Raw genomic sequence first — 19,787 nt, 5'->3', positions numbered from 1 at the left:
TGTGTTTGGTTGTTGAACCAAACTCAACTCATCTCAAACCAATTATTGATGAGACTTACTACTTTTTTTAACTTCTTATAAAAAAGTTAAACTAATCTCAACATACTTTATACATTTCAATCTAAAAAATTAAATTCATCCCAATGAGACTCACAAAAGATAAATAATATTTACAGTCGTAAAATTCGCAAGCGCCGTGCATTTTGAGAAAAGTGAGTAAATACTAGACCTATATAAAAAAAACCTAATTTTTTAATAGTGAAATCTACTCTTTTTCAAAACGATTACGCGGCGCTTGTGCACTATACAGTGTATGTAACAATACTTCTCACAAAATATTACTATTTACAAATCAACTCAACATCTAAACATAAAGCTCTCCCAGTAATTGACTACCAACGAACGCATTCTGCGAGAAGTCAAGTCCATGACTAAGCTCAGATTCGCTTATCTAATCCGCATATAGGATGACAAAATTGACATATGCTATAGAAATGTTAGGCTTTTATACACCACAAGCTATCTTTATCTCTATAATTTTTGCTTTGCAACCTAGAACAGTGGAAATGTAACAACTCTCAAAGGAAAGCCCATTTGGATTTTCACCTTATCTCATCTCATCATTACAACTTTTTTAAATTCCCACGCAAAATATAATAAACAATTCAACTTTTTCAAATTTCAAAACAATAATAATATTAAAAATTAATATTCTAACAATATTTTTTTCAATTTTTAATTTTAATCTAAAACCATATTATCTCTTCTCATATCATCTCTGAATCCAAACCAGCTCTAAAAAGAAACATTTCCAGAAATGCATATATTTTCCTTTTAAGGTAATTGAAGACATGCTTGTTAGTCTCGTTTGACATGCTGAAACCTGGCCCGCACAAGGATAAGGCTAAACGACACCACCATGGCAACTAGGTACCCAGCCATTGCTCCATAACTCACACAAATAGGCCATTCCTGCATCATGACGTAAAATCATTCCAAACCTCGATAAGAATGAATTACAATGACCCAAATTAATCGAGCAAATGGAACTAAACTATTCAGTTTGAGAACAGATAAGTTGAGCAAACATCTAATAAACCTTAAAATATATTAAATGAGAAGGATGATATAAGCAATAAACCACGTAAACAGAGAGCATCACAACATTTTAATTCTCCATGTTGCAGACCACGATTTTAAAGTTACTTAAAATAAAAAACAAGTTCAAAAGTATCCCAACCCCATGATACCTTCTATGAAGTGCATCACTCAATGAACTGCCCGTGATTGATATCTTCAAACTATTTCAAGGATAAGCAGAAGTACCTTGTTTGTAGCTATCGCTAATTAATTATCTCACCCTTCTTTGGACTCGTGAATCAATCGCTCGTGTAAGACTCACTATGAAAGGTTCACAAAAAGCACCAAGATCTGATCAATGCCAAACTGATGCGAAGGCACTAACTAACCTAATTCCTGAACAGTAAATTACAAGAAATAAAGAATTTTCCCTTTTCTCAACCAGAACCGGCCACTTTCATATCTGCCAGCTGAATTGGACACGATGATATAAAGAGTGCTGATGATCACTAACGCGAATCAACTATTAACATGTAATGTTTGAAGTAGTAAACTATGAATAAAAAGGGATGTAGCACCTGCCATGGCCTTTCCCAATCAAGCGGCATTGGCCAAGCCCCAAGCCAAGCTCCAATAATAGCTCCATGTGCCGGTAGGCAAATCATAAAATCTAAAGATCCAATTGGCCGACAACTAACAGAATAGAAGTTTCCATTATCAAATATTTATCCCAGTTAATGATAAAAACGAAAACATAAGCCCCATTGGCTGACTTAGTCGAAAAAAAAAACTAGTGATTGGAAACTAACTTTGTGTGTGCAAATATCCGTTGCCAGTCCTTCCACGATGTACCAAATACAGAAACTGCGGGCACAATCTGCCAAAACCAAAAAAGTATTGAATATGTAAATGGTCTTGTATTTCTAAAGTTGTTTATTATTTACCTTGAACAAAAGGATAATAATCAGATATTTTAGAAGGATAGAACACATGTATTTAGGTCTAATAAAACGTTATGGAATTCCAATCCAGATACTCTGAAATGTTATAATGTTGAAACTGTAAAGCAGGGAAGCGTATTTCATACTTACAGTGAACAATGACATCATCAGAGACCAGTTAATGGTCGTTAAAAAGTATCTGTGTCCAACAAGAGTGGTACAAAATCAACACATATCATGCAATATAACTAAATATTCATAACAACCAACTGAAGAATAAGAGTCCATAGGTTATCAAATTTGAAACAGGTTTGATAGAGGGATCATTTAGATGTATTCAGCCTTCAAAGTTCTGAAAACATAACTCACAGTTGAGGTTGAACAGTCACAACTTATCTTTGAAGTTTGGAATATTCCAGCTGAATATCCAATACAATGGGCTTTCATTGTGTTTTCATTAAAAGTTTGGAACAAAAAAAAAATATTCCAAAAAAGAGAAGGGTGGATTTTACCAGATGGTGATGATTACGGGAAAGAAAAGTGTTGTTTCAGAAAGGAACAGAAGTGTGTGAAACAATTCCATCCAACCTAAGATGAAACTTCTATTTTCAAGATTTCTTTTATGGACAAGTAACTTAAATTTTCAAAAGTATTCTGATAAAAATAAAGTCTATTCAGCCCTTAATCACATACCGAGTGCCAACAGGTGCGCCCAATGCAATAGCTCCCAAAGAATTTACTAGAGCCCCTACATAGCAGAAACACGATATATGATATTTCATCTTTTTCCCTTGCAGAGTCATCATGGATGGTGCCTTACCTAGGCGAGTTTAACATGAGCTTAATAAGGTTTATTGCCCAGTTAATAAAGCACCAGCCTAGGCAAGTAGGCAGTAGCAAAAAGATACATAATCTTTGCATAGGTGCAGTTATGTTTCTTCCTGGTGTATGTTTTCTCTTTCAAATACTATAGTATGTTAAAGATACAACCCATTTATCAACAGAAAATAAAAAAAAGTAAATGCTTTTTTTTTGAAGTGTAAGTATATTAATAAAAGAATAGGCAAAAGCCATGTTCAGTACAAAGAATGTCCTAGCTAAGTAGGAGCATTAGAAACAAGGAAATCTTGGCCATTAAAGTTAACGGCAATGGCCCAAGTACAAAGAGTTCTAAAAAAGAAAGCATTTAGTTCCTCCATTGTTTTTTCTTTGTCCTCAAACGTCCGTTCATTGCGCTCCTGCCATAAACACCACATAACACAAATAGGCAACATCTTCCATATAGCCTTGATCTGTTGGTTACCTCTTAGATCTGTCCAACTAGCCAACATCTCCACTACAGACTTGGGCATAACCCAACCCAAGCCTAGTCTTCTAAATACTTCATTCCATATCCCTTGAGCTACCTCACAAGTAGTAGAAGATGGTCCACTGATTCACCCTCGTTCCTACACATGCAGCACCAATCTGCGATGATCACCCCTCATCTTCTCAAATTATCCGTTGTGAGGATCTTACCCAAAGAAGCATTCCACATGAAAAACGCTGCTTTGAGAGGCGTCTTGTGTCTCCAAATCCTTTTCCAAGGGAACTGAGTTGGAAGTTCTTGTAACAGAGATTTATAATACGAGCAAACCGAGAATAAACCTTTACCCGTAGGTATCCACCACAATAAATCAGCTTGATGGTTACTGCGCTTGAGTGAATACAAGAAGCTGAAAAGAGCTGCAAAACTGTCCAGTTCCCAATCTTGTGCTGCCCGGCTAAAAATTAATGTTCCATTGGATTTGTTCCCCCACTATCACCATAACTTCCACCACAGAGACATCATTGGCACTTGCCACCCTAAAAAGAACAGGAAATGGATCCTTTAAAACACCATTACCACTCCAAGTATCGTACCAGAATTTGATCCTAGTCCCATCTCCAAGACAAAATCTTGTGTGTCGGGAAAAGAACCCCCATCCTTTTCTTATATGTTTCCACAAACCCACACCATATGCCCCACTCACTTCATTGGTACACCATCCCCCCCATAATTCTCCATATTTACTCAATCACCATTTTCCATAAAGCCTCAAGTTCTTTATGGTATCTCCACAACCATTTCTCAAGTAGCGCCCAATTAAAGATTCTCAAATTTCTAATGCCTAAACCACCAGAAGAGATAGGACTGAATACTTTCTCCCACCTGACTAGGTGAAATTTAAACTCTCCACCCAATCCTCTCCACAGGAAATCTCGTTGAAGTTTCTCAATACGAACCGCCACACTTGCTGGAATAGGGAACAAGGACAAAAAATAAGTCAGTAAGTTAGATAACGTAATCTTTATCAAGGTAATCCTACTGCCTTTTGACAGATACAATCTCTTCCATCTTGCTAATCGACGCTCTACTTTCTCAATCACTGTATCCCATAAAGAAGACCAAGATGTGTCATAGGGAGTGATGCAATCTTACACCCCAGAGTATTAGCCAACTATCTTATACGCTGCACACCTCCAATAGGCACCATCTCTGATTTATCCAAGTTCATTTTCAACCCTAAAACTGCTTCAAAACAAAGAAGGAGGGCCTTTAATACTCGAATATGATTATTATCTGTCTCACAGAAGATAAGAGTGTCATCTGCAAACAATAAATGCGAAATATTAATAAGTCCCCCACCGGGGATCCTATCGAATAACCAGTCACACACCCATTTGCGACCAGGGCTGAGGTCATTCTGTTCAGAGCCTCCATTACAATAACAAACAGTAATGGGGACAGCGGATCTCCTTGTCTAAGGCCTCGTGTGCTATTAAAATGGACTTCCATTTATCAGAACTGAAAATTTTGCCGTAGATATACACCAACGGATCCAAGATCTCCATCTCTCCCCAAAACCACACCTCCTTAGGAGGTCAAGTAGAAAGTCCCAATTAACATGGTCATACGTTTTCTCCATGTCTAGCTTGCATATAATCCCAGTATTACCAGCTTTCAGTCTACTGTCCAGACATTCATTTGCGATAAGGACCGTATCTAAGATCTGTCTATCCTTTACAAAAGCATTTTGAGGCTTTGAGATTATCTTTCCCACTACCTCACTAAGGCGATTTGCAAGTACCTTAGAGAGAATCTTGTAAACCCCATTTACTAGACTAATGGGTCGGAACTCCCTGATCTCCTCAGCCCCAACCCTCTTTGGAATCAAAGCAAGGAAAGTGGCGTTTAGGCTTTTCTCAAATTGTCCAACCGAGTGAAACTCCTGGAACATCTTCATGAGATCATCCTTTAATACCTCCCAGCATTTTTGAAAAAAACCCATAGAAAACCCATCAGGACCACCCAGAGCCTTGTCTTTGGCTATCTTCCTCACCACTTCGAAAACCTCAACCTCCTCAAACAGCCTCTCCAAACGAATACCATCCATAGGCCCAATAGAGTCGAAAGCTAGCCCATCAGGCTTCGGTCGCCAACCCTCCTGCTCGGTAAGTAGCTGTTCAAAGAAGCCAACTACATGATCAATAATTCTCCGCTCATCCTTACAATCTGCCCCATCTATCTTCAGCATCTCAATATTATTATATCTCCTATGAGAATTGGCTACCCTGTGAAAAAACTAAGTACATCTATCTCCTTCCTTCAACCATAACGCTCTCGACTTTTGCCCCCACAAAATCTCTTCTAATAGAAAGATCCTCTCAAGATCTGCAACCAGCACTAGTTTTTTAGCCAATTCCTCCTGTGTTAAGGTCCTGGACTCTTGTAGCCTTTCCATTTCTACGATCTCCCTTGTCTTGGTTTTCTTGTGTTCTCCGATGTCCCCAAAAGACTGGCTATTCCACAACTTTAAGTCTTGTTTTAGAGCTTTCAATTTACTCGCCAACGTGAAACTTGGAGTGTCCTGAATCTGATAAGATGACCACCACTGTTTGACCCAATCAACAAAACCTTCCGTTTTCAGCCACATGTTTTCGAACTTAAAATACCGACGTCTTTTTTGAATCCCACCACAATCCAACATTACAGGCCAATGGTCCAAACAAATCCGAGGCAATCTCTTTTGCCAAACCTCCGGGAAGTGACTTTCCCACTCAGGGGAAATTAAGAATCTATCTAGTCGAGACTACGTTTGATTATTGGCCCACGTGCATAAACCCCCTGCCATTGGTAGATCCACTAAATTCAACTCAAAGATACATTCCAAAAAATTAGACATAGTTGGGCGCAATCTTCTATTACCGAAGCTCTCACTGGGAAATCTTGTAACATTGAAATCTCCACCAATACACCATGGAAGATCCCACCAACTGTATACACCGGCTAGTTCATCCCACAATAATTTACGATCATTGTAATTAGGACCATAAACCCCTGCCAATGCCCACAAAAAGGCATATGAAACGCTCTTAAAAGAGCATGCTACCAAAAATAACCCAATGAACTCCTCCTTTTTCTCCAACACCCTTTGGTCCCACATCACCAAAACGCCTCCTGAGGCCCCGTTAGCTGCCAAATGTACCCATTCCACGTGTGCGCAGCTCCATAAACTTCTTACAATTCTTGTGGTAATAACTTTCAACTTCATCTCCTGTAAACAAACAATGTCCGCCTTCCACCCTTGCAGCAAGTTTCTTACTTGAAGACGCTTACTCGGCTCATTTAGACCGCGGACATTCCATGAAACAATTTTTGGTTTCATTTGGGAAAGGCCAGCCCCTTTCCTTTAGTCCTTTCCCTGCTAGAGCTACCTTCAGAGTTCATTGACCAAGTCAACCTCCTGAGTTCACGCTATTTCTTGGAACCAACTTTCCTTTGTTGTTGATGACCCGCTTCGATAGCCGTGAGTAATGCTATGAACTGCTCCTCGTAACCTTCACACTTCAAACCCACCATTTCTTGAATATCTTTTACTGTGTTAAACACCCAGTCTGATGCATTCGACTAATCTGGAAACAAACACTTCAACGGGATAGGATTTTGCATTCGAAATTCCGGTTGTTCCTCCATATGCTCTTCTCCTAACACCAAACCCACTTCCCCAACAGAGTTGTTTGACACCTGAATAAGCCTTTGAGAGTTCTCCTCATTAGAAAGGAATAAATCTTCACTGGCCGAGTCCCCTGTTTCACTATTCCACATTAAAACGACATCGTTGAACAGCACAGGGGGCTTGCCGGACCCTCGACGCCTCCCCACACCGTCGACAATTTCTGTGCACTCCCCGGAGGAGGAAACACACTCGGTGGTGGTGGAAGGTCCACTTCTAGATCTGTCGCCTGCTGTTTCGTCTCCTGCAGATTTGTCCCGCCCTCCAGTTGCTCCACCACCTTCATCGGCGGCTTCTGAGGGCGTCGCGATGAGGACTCCGGCATGTCCACCGCCCTCTGGTGGCAGTGCGGCGACAACTCCCGCTAAGAAGGCTTCCTTCCTCCACCAGCGTAAACTGCCCTAGGCCTCCACGTGTTTCGGGCCTTTGGATTGGGCCTCGGCCTAACAGCCCTCCACCCTTGTCCATGAGGGTCACAGACCTGGACCAATCTCGGCCCATAATGGCCCATCCGAGAATACGAGGCCCTTGACGGCCCCTTGCTGGCCCTTGAAAGCCCCTCCACCTTTCCTCCCCCTAAACGCCCTATTTCGCCCATCTCCATGCCATCCCCCACTATACTCAACAACTTGGCCACTTCCCTCTGCAAATTCCCCAACTGCAACTGCACCTCCCTCACCATGCAGAGTACCTCCCGCACGTCGCTTTCACACTCTTTTTCCCGAAAGAAGCCCTGAGGCACTCGAAACTCTTCACCATCATACCCTCCCCCACCGGCCCCATTTCTTGGCGCAGCAAAGGTCACCAACGGAGATAACACTTCTTTATAAGATTTCGAATGCACCACCTCCCCCCACTGCCTCCTCTGAGCATCGCCACCAAACCCAGCCCTATTTCTAACCACCTGGGTGACCTCCCTCAACACCTCCCTCATTCTTCTCCATCCCCTTCCCCCTCTTCTTCAGGGATAATAATAAAGCTACGGCAGCCCCCTTCAGCATACACCGCAACCTCCAAGAATCTACTACTATTATTCGAGCATCTTGCGCAATGAAACTCTGATAACCCTCCCTTATTGACGAGTAATAATCCTTTCTTTCACCTATCACACTCTCCTCCAAAGCTCTCTCAAGCCACTACGCAGTGCTCAACCCCAACAATAACTCTTGCTTAAACCTCCTACCTCTCTCAGTGATACGTACCAGACCACCTTCTCTCACGACGGAGAAAAGCTTTGATTCAATGACAAGTTCCCTTGTGTATCCCATCTTAGCCAACGTCAACGAAGTTGATAAAACTAACTAACCACCATCCTCGAAGGCAAACAATGGAAAGATAAAAGTTTTTTTTTTCGCCCACGTACGGAGAGAGAAAACTTAAAAAGTGCAAAAGAAAGACTTCTCAATTCTAAAAAACAAAAAAGACTTAAAAAGTAAATGCTACAACCTTATCTACACAAATACTCAGTTAATTAAACTAGATTGGTCCTAAAATAATTGAAATGAACATGTGATACCGATTAAAGGATACATGTTTCAGTAACTATTATATATTGTGTACAATGTGTTCATATGTGGGCTCTACCACAAAAAGAATAGTTCTAAACAAGGATGATAATAGTAGATGATATCACTTTTCCAATTAAAACATATTTAGATTCTCCACAACTTGTCAAGTAGATTTCCAATTATCGTGAATTCATCTATAATGTCTACCGAGCATGCACCAAAGTGGATAAAATTTTAAATATAATGCACAACCTCTAAAACCTCAAAAACATCGCCAACCTCGACATGACTCAAAAGCATGAATAGTGAAAACCATGGCCAAAGTTCTTCCAGCATAACGGTATGAGTTATACATTACCTGGGATGACCCAGGCTACTTGAAAACATTGATTTCAATTACCAAGGCTATGAAGTGATGGACATTTACTTCGTAATCTAATCACACACGTCAAGAGTAAAAGACATTGTGGGGAACAAAATACTAACCAACAGGAAGTCCTAGTAGCCCTCGTCCCACGGCTTTCAAGTACTGAGAAAGAGAAGTCGTAAGTGAAATATTTAAGGGAAAAAACTCAGTATAATTACAAGACATTAGATAACAAAAACACCGTTATTTACTGAGAAAATAATGAGGAAAAATTTGATTCAAGTTATGAATAAATCCACTACTCTGAACGTAGCACATACATTTGGTCCAATTGACCAGAGCCTTCCATTCCAGGAAACTAATTATTAAATAACATATAACTCAAAAAGAAAAAAAATCCCACATTTTCACGTTAACCAAACAGATGAAAAAAAATGTAAACTTTACCGAGCATTCTTCACGATTCTTCCGGTGCCGACTATAGAGAAGAATCACAATTGGGCACTCTATAACCTGATTAATTAAACAAAAAACTAAAATAACAAAAACTAAACAAAAGAAAAAAATATATATAACAAACAGAAGCATGATAAGAAAGAGGATTTACAGAGATGAGTAGGAGAGTGAGAGAAGGGTGAGAGACGAGGTTGACGGAGTAGACATTGTTGGCCAGCAGAAGGGCCAGACCCAGGCCCAGCCCAGAGATCAGGTGTACAGAAAGTGCCTCAAGAGCTGAGATGGAAGGGGAGGAGGTACTGATTTCTGCCTCTGGTTCTGGTTCTGGTTTTGGTTCTGCTGAGGATTTCACGGACGAAGTCGTCGCGTTAGCCTTCATGTTTTTTCTGTTCGAGCTCCGTCAAGATAAAAACTTGTAAAGAGGATTAAAATGCTAGAAGAAGACGACGACAAAAACTTGTCTTGCTATCATCACTACAAAATAAAAATAAAAAAAGAACAGAGATCTACAGTAAAAAATTTGACTTCCTTTTTTGAAATATTAAGTAATTAAAAAAACAGAACTTTAAATAACACCAAAATTGACAGGTAAAGAACTTAAATATATAAATATCCATATCCAGAAAAAAAATTTAATTAAATGAAGAAACAACAGGATGTAGGCATGAGAAAAATTGAAATACTTCACACAGGCCACAAGGGTTTGTGCCATATGATATGAGGGCAGCAATACTCAACGACAAAACGTGAAACGATCATTAATTGAGATCTGAAAAATAAACATCTTTATCTCTTGGTCTGTCAATCTGTCTCCTCGTGACGTATGTGCAATACTTTGTCATGATGATAGGGGCGTTGATTCATGGGAGGCTGTACTGGTGACTGGAGGCTCCAAGAAAGTGGACTTCGCTTTATGTGGGAGACAGAGCAAAGTCCCGGTTCCATGGACATATGTAATTAGAGGCATAAAAAAAATTGAAAATCGGTTAAACCCGACCGAATCTTAAATTGGTACAATATCGATTTTTATATTTTAAAAATTGACTAAAATCGAATCAGACCGGTATATATATTTATAATTTTTATATTATATTATATATATTATATATTTAATTACTAATCCATATAACATGAAATTTCAATCTTATTATTCAAGTCTATTAAACTTATAACATAAAATTAATATAACGTGTAATATAACAGAAAAATTAATCTTATAATTTTTAATATAACATTTGATATAAAATCTAAATTTTAATCTTATAATATAAAATTAATAACAATCTTAAATATTAACATTAATATTAAGTTATTAATTTAAATTTATTTTTACCGTTTGGATTCGAAACTCACCTCAATTCATCTCATTTCATCATTACAACTTTTCTAAATTTTCATACAAAAGATAATAAATAATTTAACATTTTCAAATCCTAAAACAATAATAATATTCTAACAATATTTTATTTAACTCATCTAAAACCATCTCAACTCATCTTTGAATCCAAATGGGCCCTAATATATATATATATATATATATATTAATGATAAATATATTTTTGGCATAATAAATTATAATATATATTCTTTTTGTAAATATATTTTTACACATTTGATTATATATACTCGTATAAAAAGATAAAAGTATAAAACTTATACAGACTATAGTTAAATTCAATATTATACCAGTAGATCTTAATTATTATAAAATAATATACTTATACTATAATATAATATAAATAGACTAACTGTGACTCCCCTAGATTCTGTTTGGGATCATACGGATATCTGAAACTCCGAGACATGCAACACAATATTATATACTCCCGTTCATAACAATTATAGATGCAATGCATCTAGCATGCAATTAACAATATGTAATATTCGTAGCGGATAATTTTTTCCTTTAAACAATACTATGAACCAGAATTAATGTATCCAAAAATATAAATATACTTTATGACATTCACAATATAACTAATATCCAAAAGGTTACAGTAATTGTCCGACAAGTCTATAATATAATTAGTACTAGAGACAAAGCTCCCTAAGTATATGCAAAACTATGATAACTGTTAGGTTAATCCATCGAGTCGCTCGCGCAACTCGGTCAAGGATGCCATAATACTATCAAGGAAACGGAGCATCGAAGTGATGAGCTCTGCGTCGTGCTGATGTTGTCTAGTCAACTGCCTCCAATCGATCATCAGCAGCGCCTTCTAATCCTGACACATGATCTACTATTTTCAGGAAAATTGTAGTTGTGACTATCACGGTGAGACTTGATTACAAATCTTACCAAGTTAGCAGAAAACTTAACATACAGTTTAAATATGCATGTATGACAATAAAAGCATGAATGCATACATGGTAATCATAAATAAGGATGACGTGACTTGGCATATAACATGACATAAACTGACATAACTTAAACAGAGCATAGTCTAAACTTGAAACTCGACATGACATGAATTGATATGAGAAGAACTGAACTGATATGAACTTAAATATGACATAAACATGAACGTGAGCTGAACATGAATTGAACTTAAGCTGAATGTGAACTGATTGCAATTGAACATGAATTGAACGTGAAACGATTGAAATTGAACATCAGCTAGATTGAACATTAAATAATATGAGCATAAACGTGAAATACATGAATTTAGAATCTTGTTCAATAATTAAGCGTAATAAATAAAGTGAAATGTGGCTGCTACGTTGGTCACTTTGAGCCGTGTGTCCCTATCAATTATCGCATCACAACACATGTATCTACACTAGCTGTGAGTCCGTTAACATATGTGCCAATTCATAAGTACATACACCTACTGTAGAACACGCAATGTACAAACTGTACTCGAAACATAATGTGACATGAAATGAAAAGGACAGATGACTTGACGTAACGTAACGTGACATGCATGTGAGATACATAACTTGAAGTAACATGAAACAGACAAACAATATGTGACATGACATAATGTGTAACAAATAACATTACTTGATATAACATAACGTGTAACATATAACATTATGTGAAATGTCATAACATGTAATATATAATATTATTTGACAGAATATATTTTATAACAGATATATATTTTGTGATAGAATATTATGAATAATAAATAAACATGTAGTGACATGACATAGCATGACATAGATAATAACATAAGTACATAAACAATAGTCTTCTTACCCATCACACAAACATAGTGATTTGATAGTAAGTTTGAAACTAACTTATAGTGATTGTCGCGTTCCGGGTGATTAAGCATGAAACACGAGAAACTATAAGTAGAGATTCCAAAAGTTAGAAACTTTATCACTAATAACTTAGAAACATGAAAAATGCTAACTTAGAGTAAAATTACCATTTTACCCTCTAAATGTGGAAAAAATAACCATTTTATCCCTAACTTAAGGATTTCACATCCTAACTCAAAAAATACCAAAATCTACATTCTTCACATAAATTTTATTCTAAACTCAAATATGAACTTAGAAAAATTTAAAACCAATCACAATTATGAAAAGCACCATAAGGCCGAAACTTTCAAAGGCCTCTCTAGATTTTTGTTGCAATTTCATTCAACTTCAAAACTCATGATCAAACTGAATATTGCAACAATGATCCTCATATCCTAAGCTTAAAAACATGCTTAAAACATAAAACGGAAATCTACTTCACATAAACATAACTTTTTAAGCAAAAGATCCATACTTTTAACCAAAACACAAACCCTTGAATCTCAAGGTTTGGACCTTTCCAAAACATCTCCAAGAACTCAAAAAATTCAAAACTTTCTTCTAACACGTCCATAACACACTCCTAAGAATTATCATTCTTTGAATCAACGTATAAAAGTCACCAAAAATCACAAAATCTCACTTGAAGTACTATGCTCCAACACTTAATCAAAAGCATAATTTTTTCTCAACTGTAGTTTGATCAAACACTTAATCCGAAACATACCACGAGAAATCTTCAGAACAACAATATCATATCGCTTAAAAATGTATTCTAAAGTAGATCCAATCATTAAAATTAAAATCATATGGCTAAAAATAAACCAAAACAATATAGCCAAAATCATCAAACGTTTGACCTAATTGAGTATTCTCTTGCATAAAAACCATATCTTTACAAATCAACACCTAAACTCTTCAAACCAACATCCTAACATGTAGATACAAGGTTTAGAATCATCAAATAAAAATATCAAAGCAATTGGAATAAGATTAAACCACAAAATATCCAAACTTTCTTATAACAAAAACTATTGTTTTTCTCCTTCCAGTTTCTAATTTTCTGGATCTGAGAAAATACTTCATTAAAAGCTTTAATCATGCAACTAATTTTTAAACAAAATTCATATGAACATGTTGACAACACTCTAGAAAAATTTCTCACCAGTATCTGTCTATTAGCTTGGTCAAAAACTCCAAAATACAACACACTATTTGGGTTATCGCTCAGATTGACCTTTATATGGTTAAAATAACTTTTTACCAACCAAATGAACATAAAATTAAAAAAAAAAAAACTTGTAAAGAGGATTAAAAGACGAGAAGAAGAAGAAGACAAAAGTGAACAAAGCATAAGATTCTGTATAGACATTTAATGTCTATGCGATGAACACTTCTCTTGCTACCACCACTCCAAAATAAAAATAAAAAAAGAACAGAGACCCACAGTGAAAAACATGACTTCTTTTTTTGAAATATTAAGCAATTGAAAAAAAAACAAGAACTTCGAATAACATTAAAATCGATAAGTAAAGAACTTAAATATATGAATACCCATATTGAGGAAAAAAAGTCAATTAAATGAAGAAACAACAGGATGCATGCATGAGAAAAATTGAAATACTTCGCACAAGCCACAAGAGTTTGTGTCATATGATATGAGGGCATCAATACTCAGCAATAAAACGTGGAACAATCACTAATTGAGATCTTAGAAAGAAACCTCTTTATCTCTCGATCTGTCAATCTGTCTCCTCGTGGCGTATGTGTAATACTTTGCCGTGATGATAGAGGCGTTAATTCATGGGAGGCTGCACTGATGACTGGAGGATCTAAGAAAGTGGACTTCGCTTTATGTGGGAGACGGGGCAGAGTCTCAGTTCTATGGGCATATGTAATTAGGGGCGTAAAAAAATGAAAACCGGTTAAACCCGACCGGATCTTAAATCGGTACGGTATCGAATTTTATATTTTAAAAATTGACTAAAATCGAATCAGACCGGTATATATATTTATAATTTTTATTTTATATTATATATATTATATATTTAATTGGTAATCCATGTAACATGAAATTTCAATCTTATTATTCAAGTCTATTAAGCTTATAACATAAAATTAATATAACATGTGATATAACATAAAAATTAATCTTATAATTTTTAATATAACATTTGATATAAAATCTAAATTTTAATCTTATAATATATAATTAATAACAATCTTAAGTATAAGCATTAATATTAAGTTATTAATATTAATTTATTTTTACCGTTTGGATTCGAAATGCACCTCAATTTATCTCATTTTATCTCATTTTATCATTACAACTTTCCTAAATTCCCATACAAAATATTAGAAATAATTCAACTTTTTCAAATCCCAAAATAATAATAATATTAAAAATAATATTAAAAATAATATTCTAACAATATTTTATTCAACTCATCTAAAACCATATCAACTCATCTCTGAATCCAAATGGGCCATAATATATACATATATATATTAATGATAAACACATTTTTAGCATAATAAATTATAATATATATATTCGTTTTGTAAATATATTTTTACACATTTGATTATATATACTCGTATAAAAAGTCTAGAACTTATACAAACTATAGTTAAATTCAATATTATACCAGTAGATGTTAATTATTATAAAATAATATACTTATACTATAATATAAATAGACTAATTGTGACTCCCCCAAATTCTGTTTGGGATCAGACGGATATCTGAAATTTCAGGACATGCAACACAAAGTTATATGCCCCCGTTCATGACAATTATAGATGCAATGCATCTAGCATGCAATTAACAATATGTAATATTCGTACCGGATAATTTTTTTCTTTTAACAATACTATGTACCAAAATTAATGTTTTAAAAAATATAAATATACTTTATGACATTCACAATATAACTAATATTCAGAAGGTAACAGTAATTGTCCCACAGGTCTATAATATAATTAGTACTGGAGACAAAGCTCCCTAAGTATATGCAAAACTACGATAACTGCTAGGCTAATTCATCGAGTAGCTCGCGCAATTTGGTCAAGGATGCCATCTTACTATCGAGGAAATGGAGCATCGATGTGATGAGTTCCGTGTCGTGCTGATGCTGTCTAGTCAACTGCCTCCAATCGATCATTTGCAGCGCCTTCTAATCCTGACACATGATCTACCATTTCGAGGGAAATGGTAGTTGTAACTACCACGGTGAGATTTGATTACAAATCTTAGCAAGTTAGTAGAAAATTTAACATACAGTTGAAATATGCATGTATGACAATAAAAGCATGAATGCATACATGGTAATCATAAATAAGGATGACGTGACTTGGCATATAACATGGCATGAACTGACATGACTTAAACAGAGCACAGATTGAACTTGAAACTCGACATGACATGAACTGACATGAGAAGAACTGAACTGACATGAACTTAAACATGACATAAAGCTGAACGTGAACTTAAGCTGAATGTGAACATGAATTGAATGTGAAATGATTGAAATTGAACATGAGCTGGACTGAATATTAAATAACATAAGCATAGACGTGAAATACATGAATTTGAAATCTTGTTCAATAATTAAGCGTGATAAATAAAGTGAAATGTGGGTGTTACATTGGTCCGTTTGAGCCGTGTGTCCCTACTGATTATCGTATCACAATACATGTATCTACACTAGCTGTGAGTCCGTTAACATTCGTCCCAGTTCATAAGTATATACACCTGCTGTAAAACACGCATTGTACATATCCCGTGTTAGGTATCTGCATCATCATGAGTACGTATAAAATGAAATTGAAATGTATGGGGGGCACCATCGGCATGGCTGCCCTTCTTCGCTCCGGTGACCAGTTAATTAGGCCCCATTCGATTCCCGTTAAACTTTACTTTATCAACCCCGGGAATTTCACACTAAATTAAACACTCCAGCGTTAACAAATGAGTTCAAATAGGATATTTTCTCATCCTAACATTTAGGGTTGTGATAAATGTAAAAGGACTTGACTGATATGAAAATACTGGTTTTGAGATGCACAAATTGTACTCGAAACATAATTGTGACATGAAACGAAAAGGACAAATGACTTGACGTAACGTAACGTGACATGTATGTGAGATGCATGACTTGAAGTAACATGAAACAGATAAACAGTATGTGACATGACATAATGTGTAACAAATGACATTACTTGATATGACATAACATGTAACATATAATATTATGTGACATGTCATAACATGTAATAGATAATATTACTTGACAGAATATATCGTATAACAGACAAATATTTTGTGACAGAATATTATGTGTAACATCTAAATATTTTGTGATAGAATATTATGTGTAACAGATAAACATGTAGTGACATGACATAGCATGACATAGATGATAACATAAGTACATAAACAATAGTTTTCTTACCCATCACACAAGCATAGTGATTTGATAGTAAGTTTGAAACTAACTTATAGTGATTGTAGCGTTATGAGAGATTAAGCACGAAACACGAGAAATTGTAAGTAAAGATTCTAATAGTTAGAAAATTTATCACTAATAAGTTAGAAATATAAAAAATGCTAACTTAGAGTAAACTTTAAATTTTACCCTCTACATGCTGAAAAAATAATCATTTTACCACTAGCTTAAGGATTTTACATCCTAACTCAAAAAATACCAAAATCTACATTTTTCATGTAAATTTTATCTTAAACTCAAATATGAACTTAAAAAAATTTAAAACCAATCACAACTATGAAAAATACCATAAGGCCGAAACTTCCAAAGGCCTCTCTAGATTTTTGTTGCAATTTCATTCAACTTCAAGCTCATGATCAAACCGAAATATTGCAACAAGGATCCTTATATCCTAAGTTTAAAAACATGCTTAAAACATAAAACAGAAATCTACTTCACATAAACACAACTTTTTAAGCAAAAGATCTATACTTTTAACCAAAACACAAACCCTTGAATCTCAAGGTTTTGACCTGTCCAAAACATATCCAAGAATTCTAAAAATTCAAAACTTTCTTCTAACATGTCCATAACACACTCCTAAGAATTATCATGCTTTGAATCAACGCATAAAAGTCACCAAAAATCACAAAATCTCACTTGCAGTACTCTGCTCCAACACTTGAATAAAAAACATAATTTTTTCTCAACTTTAGTTTGATCAAACACTTGATCCGAAACATACCACGAGAAATCTTCAAAACAACAACATCATATCGCTTAAAAATGTGTTCTAAAGTAGATTCAAACATTAAAATTAAAATCATATGGCTAAAAATAAACCAAAACATGGATATAGCCAAAATCATTAAACGTTTGACCTAATTGAGTATTCTCCTGCATAAAAACCATATCTTTACAAATCAACACCTAAACTCTTCAAACCAACATCCTAACATGTAGATACAAGCTTTAGAATTATCAAATAAAAATATCAAAGCAATTGGAGTAAGATTAAACCACAAAATATCCAAACTTTCTTATAACATAAACTGTTGTTTTTCTCCTTCCAGTTTCTAATTTTCTGGATCTGAGAAAATACTTCATTAAAAGCTTTAATCATGCAACTAATTTTTAAACAAAATTCATATGAACATGTTGACAACACTCTAGAAAAATTTCTCACCAGTATCTATCTATTAGCTTAGTCAAAAACTCCAAAATAGAACACATGATCTAGATTATCCCCCAGATTGACTTTTATATCGTTAAAATAACTTTTTACCAACCAAATAAACATAAAATTAAAAAAAAAAACTCGTAAAGAGGATTAAACTGCGAGAAGAAGAAGACTAAAGCGAACATAGCATAAGATTCTGTATACATATTTAATGTCTATGCGATGAACACTTCTCTTGCCACCACCATTCCAAAATAAAAGTAAAAAAAGAACAGAGACCCATAGTGAAAAATATGACTTCTTTTTTTGAAATATTAAGTAATTAAAAAAAAAGAACTTCGAATAACGTCAAAATCGATAGGTAAAGAAATTAAATATATGAATACCCATACTGAGGAAAAAAAGTCAATTAAATGAAGAAACAACAGGATGCATGCATGAGAAAAATTGAAATATTTCGCACAAGCCACAAGGGTTTGTGTCATATGATATGAGGGCAGCAATACTCAGCGAATGTGAAACGATCACTAATTGAGATATGAGAAACAAACTTCTTTATCTCTCGGTTTGTCAATTTGTCTCCTCGTGGCGTATGTGCAATACTTTGCGGTGATGATTGAGGCGTTGATTCATGGGAGGCTGCACTGGTGACTGGAGGATCTAATAAATTGGACTTCGCTTTATGTGGGAGACGTAGCAGAGTCCTGATTCCACGGGCATATGTAATTTGAGGCGTAAAAAAAAAAAAAAAACTGAAAATCGGTTAAACCCGATCGGATCTTAAACCGGTACGGTATCGAATTTTTTATTTTAAAAATTGACTAAAATTGAATCAGATCGGTATATATACTTATAATTTTTATATTATATTATATTATATTATATTATATTATATTATATATTTAATTGCTAATCCATATAACATGAAATTTCAATCTTATTATTTAAGTCTATTAAGCTTATAACATAAAATTAATATAACATGTGATATAACATAAAAATTAATCTTATAATTTTTAATATAACATTTGATATAAAATCTAAATTTTAATCTTATAATATAAAATTAATAACAATCTTAAGTACATTAATATTAAGTTATTAATATAAATTTATTTTTACATTTTGGATTCGAAACTCACCTCAATTCATCTCATCTCATCATTACAATTTTTCTAAATTCTCATACAAAATATAATAAATAATTCAATTTTTTCAAATCCCAAAACAATAATAATATTAAACCTATGAAAAACACCATAAGGCCAAAACTTCCAAAGGCCTCTCTTGATTTTTGTTGCAATTTCATTCAACTTTAAAACTCATGATCAAACCGAAATATTGCAACAAGGATTCTCATATCCTAAGCTTAAAAATATGTTTAAAACATACCACAGAAATCTACTTCACATAAACACAACTTTTTAAACAAAAGATATATACTTTTAACCAAAATACAAACCCTTGAATCTCAAGGTTT

At 34.8% G+C, this 19,787-nt stretch overlaps 1 protein-coding gene across 3 annotated transcripts; it reads right to left on the bottom strand.

The window, feature by feature from the left end:
* Window positions 1-679: 679 nt before the first annotated feature.
* Window positions 680-14,549, bottom strand: LOC121234851 (glycosylphosphatidylinositol anchor biosynthesis protein 11-like). 3 transcript variants are annotated; one of them, XM_041130978.1, is made up of 9 exons: window positions 14,364-14,549; window positions 9,540-9,774; window positions 9,380-9,445; window positions 9,052-9,094; window positions 2,715-2,841; window positions 2,172-2,220; window positions 1,890-1,957; window positions 1,659-1,773; window positions 680-972 (listed from the first exon to the last, which is right to left on the bottom strand). In XM_041130978.1, the coding sequence occupies exons 2-9, from the start codon at window positions 9,765-9,767 to the stop codon at window positions 859-861; spliced, it is 810 nt and encodes a 269-aa protein (XP_040986912.1). In that variant the 5' UTR covers window positions 9,768-9,774; window positions 14,364-14,549; the 3' UTR covers window positions 680-858. The 3 variants fall into 3 exon arrangements, with proteins under 3 accessions (XP_040986912.1, XP_040986920.1, XP_040986929.1); XM_041130986.1 differs by having other exon boundaries at window positions 2,715-2,769; XM_041130995.1 differs by lacking the exon at window positions 14,364-14,549 and adding an exon at window positions 10,171-10,387 and having other exon boundaries at window positions 2,715-2,769.
* Between the last annotated feature and the right edge of the window lie 5,238 nt (window positions 14,550-19,787).

This window comes from Juglans microcarpa x Juglans regia, chromosome 1D (assembly GCF_004785595.1).
Source record: "Juglans microcarpa x Juglans regia isolate MS1-56 chromosome 1D, Jm3101_v1.0, whole genome shotgun sequence".
Taxonomy (NCBI): Eukaryota; Viridiplantae; Streptophyta; class Magnoliopsida; order Fagales; family Juglandaceae; genus Juglans; species Juglans microcarpa x Juglans regia.
Note: the sequence above shows the minus strand (reverse complement) of the source record. Positions and strands in the feature narration are given on the sequence as shown.